Source organism: Austrofundulus limnaeus, unplaced genomic scaffold (genome assembly GCF_001266775.1).
Source record: "Austrofundulus limnaeus strain Quisiro unplaced genomic scaffold, Austrofundulus_limnaeus-1.0 Scaffold4399, whole genome shotgun sequence".
In the NCBI taxonomy this organism is placed as follows: domain Eukaryota; kingdom Metazoa; phylum Chordata; class Actinopteri; order Cyprinodontiformes; family Rivulidae; genus Austrofundulus; species Austrofundulus limnaeus.
Window position 1 is genome coordinate 1 of NW_013956801.1, and position 1,308 is coordinate 1,308.

At 35.2% G+C, this 1,308-nt stretch overlaps 1 gene segment (V, D, J or C); it reads right to left on the reverse strand.

Moving 5' to 3' along the window:
- Positions 1-14: 14 nt before the first annotated feature.
- On the reverse strand, positions 15-1,287 carry LOC106512122 (immunoglobulin lambda-like polypeptide 5; the record flags this gene model as incomplete). The annotated part of the segment is given in 2 exon segments: positions 15-205; positions 1,218-1,287. Coding segments are annotated over 2 exon segments (261 nt in total), but the record flags the coding sequence as incomplete, so codon positions are not given.
- Positions 1,288-1,308: the final 21 nt, after the last annotated feature.

Genomic DNA, 1,308 nt, shown 5'->3' on the forward strand with positions numbered 1-1,308 from the left:
TCCTTCTGCAGCACCTCGGAGCTCCTGCTCTGCTCCCAGCTGCTGCTGCTGCTGCTGCTGCTGCTGCTGCTGCCGTCCACCTTCCAGGACAGAGTCCAGTCTGAGGGGAAGCCCTTGTTGGCCAGACACATGAGGGTGACCTTCTCCTGCTGCAGCTCCTCACTGGAGGGGGGCAGCACCGTCAGGGTGGGACGCGTTCGATCCACTGCAGACAGAAAACACACTGAAGAGTTCAGATGAAACTTTTGCTCAGAGTTTCACTTCCTCCTCTGAGCTCAGGAACCATGGCAGGAGACAGGCATCACTGCTGAAGCACAGCAACAGAGCAGTTTCACAACTAAAGATAAAAACTGCTCTTCATGTTTCAAAGCAGGACTGAAACTTTTAAATAAGTTCTGTAGTTTTCACAACCAGGATTCAGTTTTTAACTTAAAAAGAACCTCATTATTTTAATTAAACACTGCAGCATAATTATATTATTCTTTATACAAACATTTAGTTTTTAACTGCAGTGATTAGGAAATGCTCTCAGTTCAGTCTGACTGATAGCTTTGAACAGAATTTCAGTTGTCTTCAATGTTTGTAAAATAGATTATTTTTGATTAAATTTAATAGATTTTGACAAATAAAATTGTTCTTTTGAACAGAACCTGTTTTTCATTCATTTTGAGAGATTTGTTTTTATAAAGTGATGAGACAAACAAACTCACTGTTTTACACATTTCAAGGTTCAGAAATGATCAAATATTAAATTGTGAAGATGTGACCAAAATAAAAGAATATTTTTGAGAAAAAATCAACAAGGATTGATTTAACCAAAGATTTTCTTTCTCACACATAAATGCTTCTATTCAGAGCAATGCTTGTTAAAACTCTTTAAGTCTGTTTAGTCGTTTTCCTGTTAGAGTAAAACAAAAACTTTTATAACACTAAAAACATTAATAAAATATAATAAACCCTGAAAAATCAGATATACTGACTTAAAAGATAAACAAAATTTGCCAAAATGTTTTTAAGAACCATTTGTTTTCAGATGCAGATGGTTCAAAAAGCTGTAAATAAACTTGTAGCTGAACAGATCATTTCTGAAGTTAAAACAACAAATACAAGAATATTTTACAAGTTACCTTCATAAACATTAATTAATTATTATTATTAATGGTTATGACAAATGCTAAAATAAAATTAGTTTTAATAAAAGTCTTAAAGGTACTTACAGTTAACTGTGAGTCTGGTTCCTCCACCAAAAGTCCACCACAGTGATACAAACTGATGAAAGCGTCGTACAAAAACCTCTGACTGCAGAGA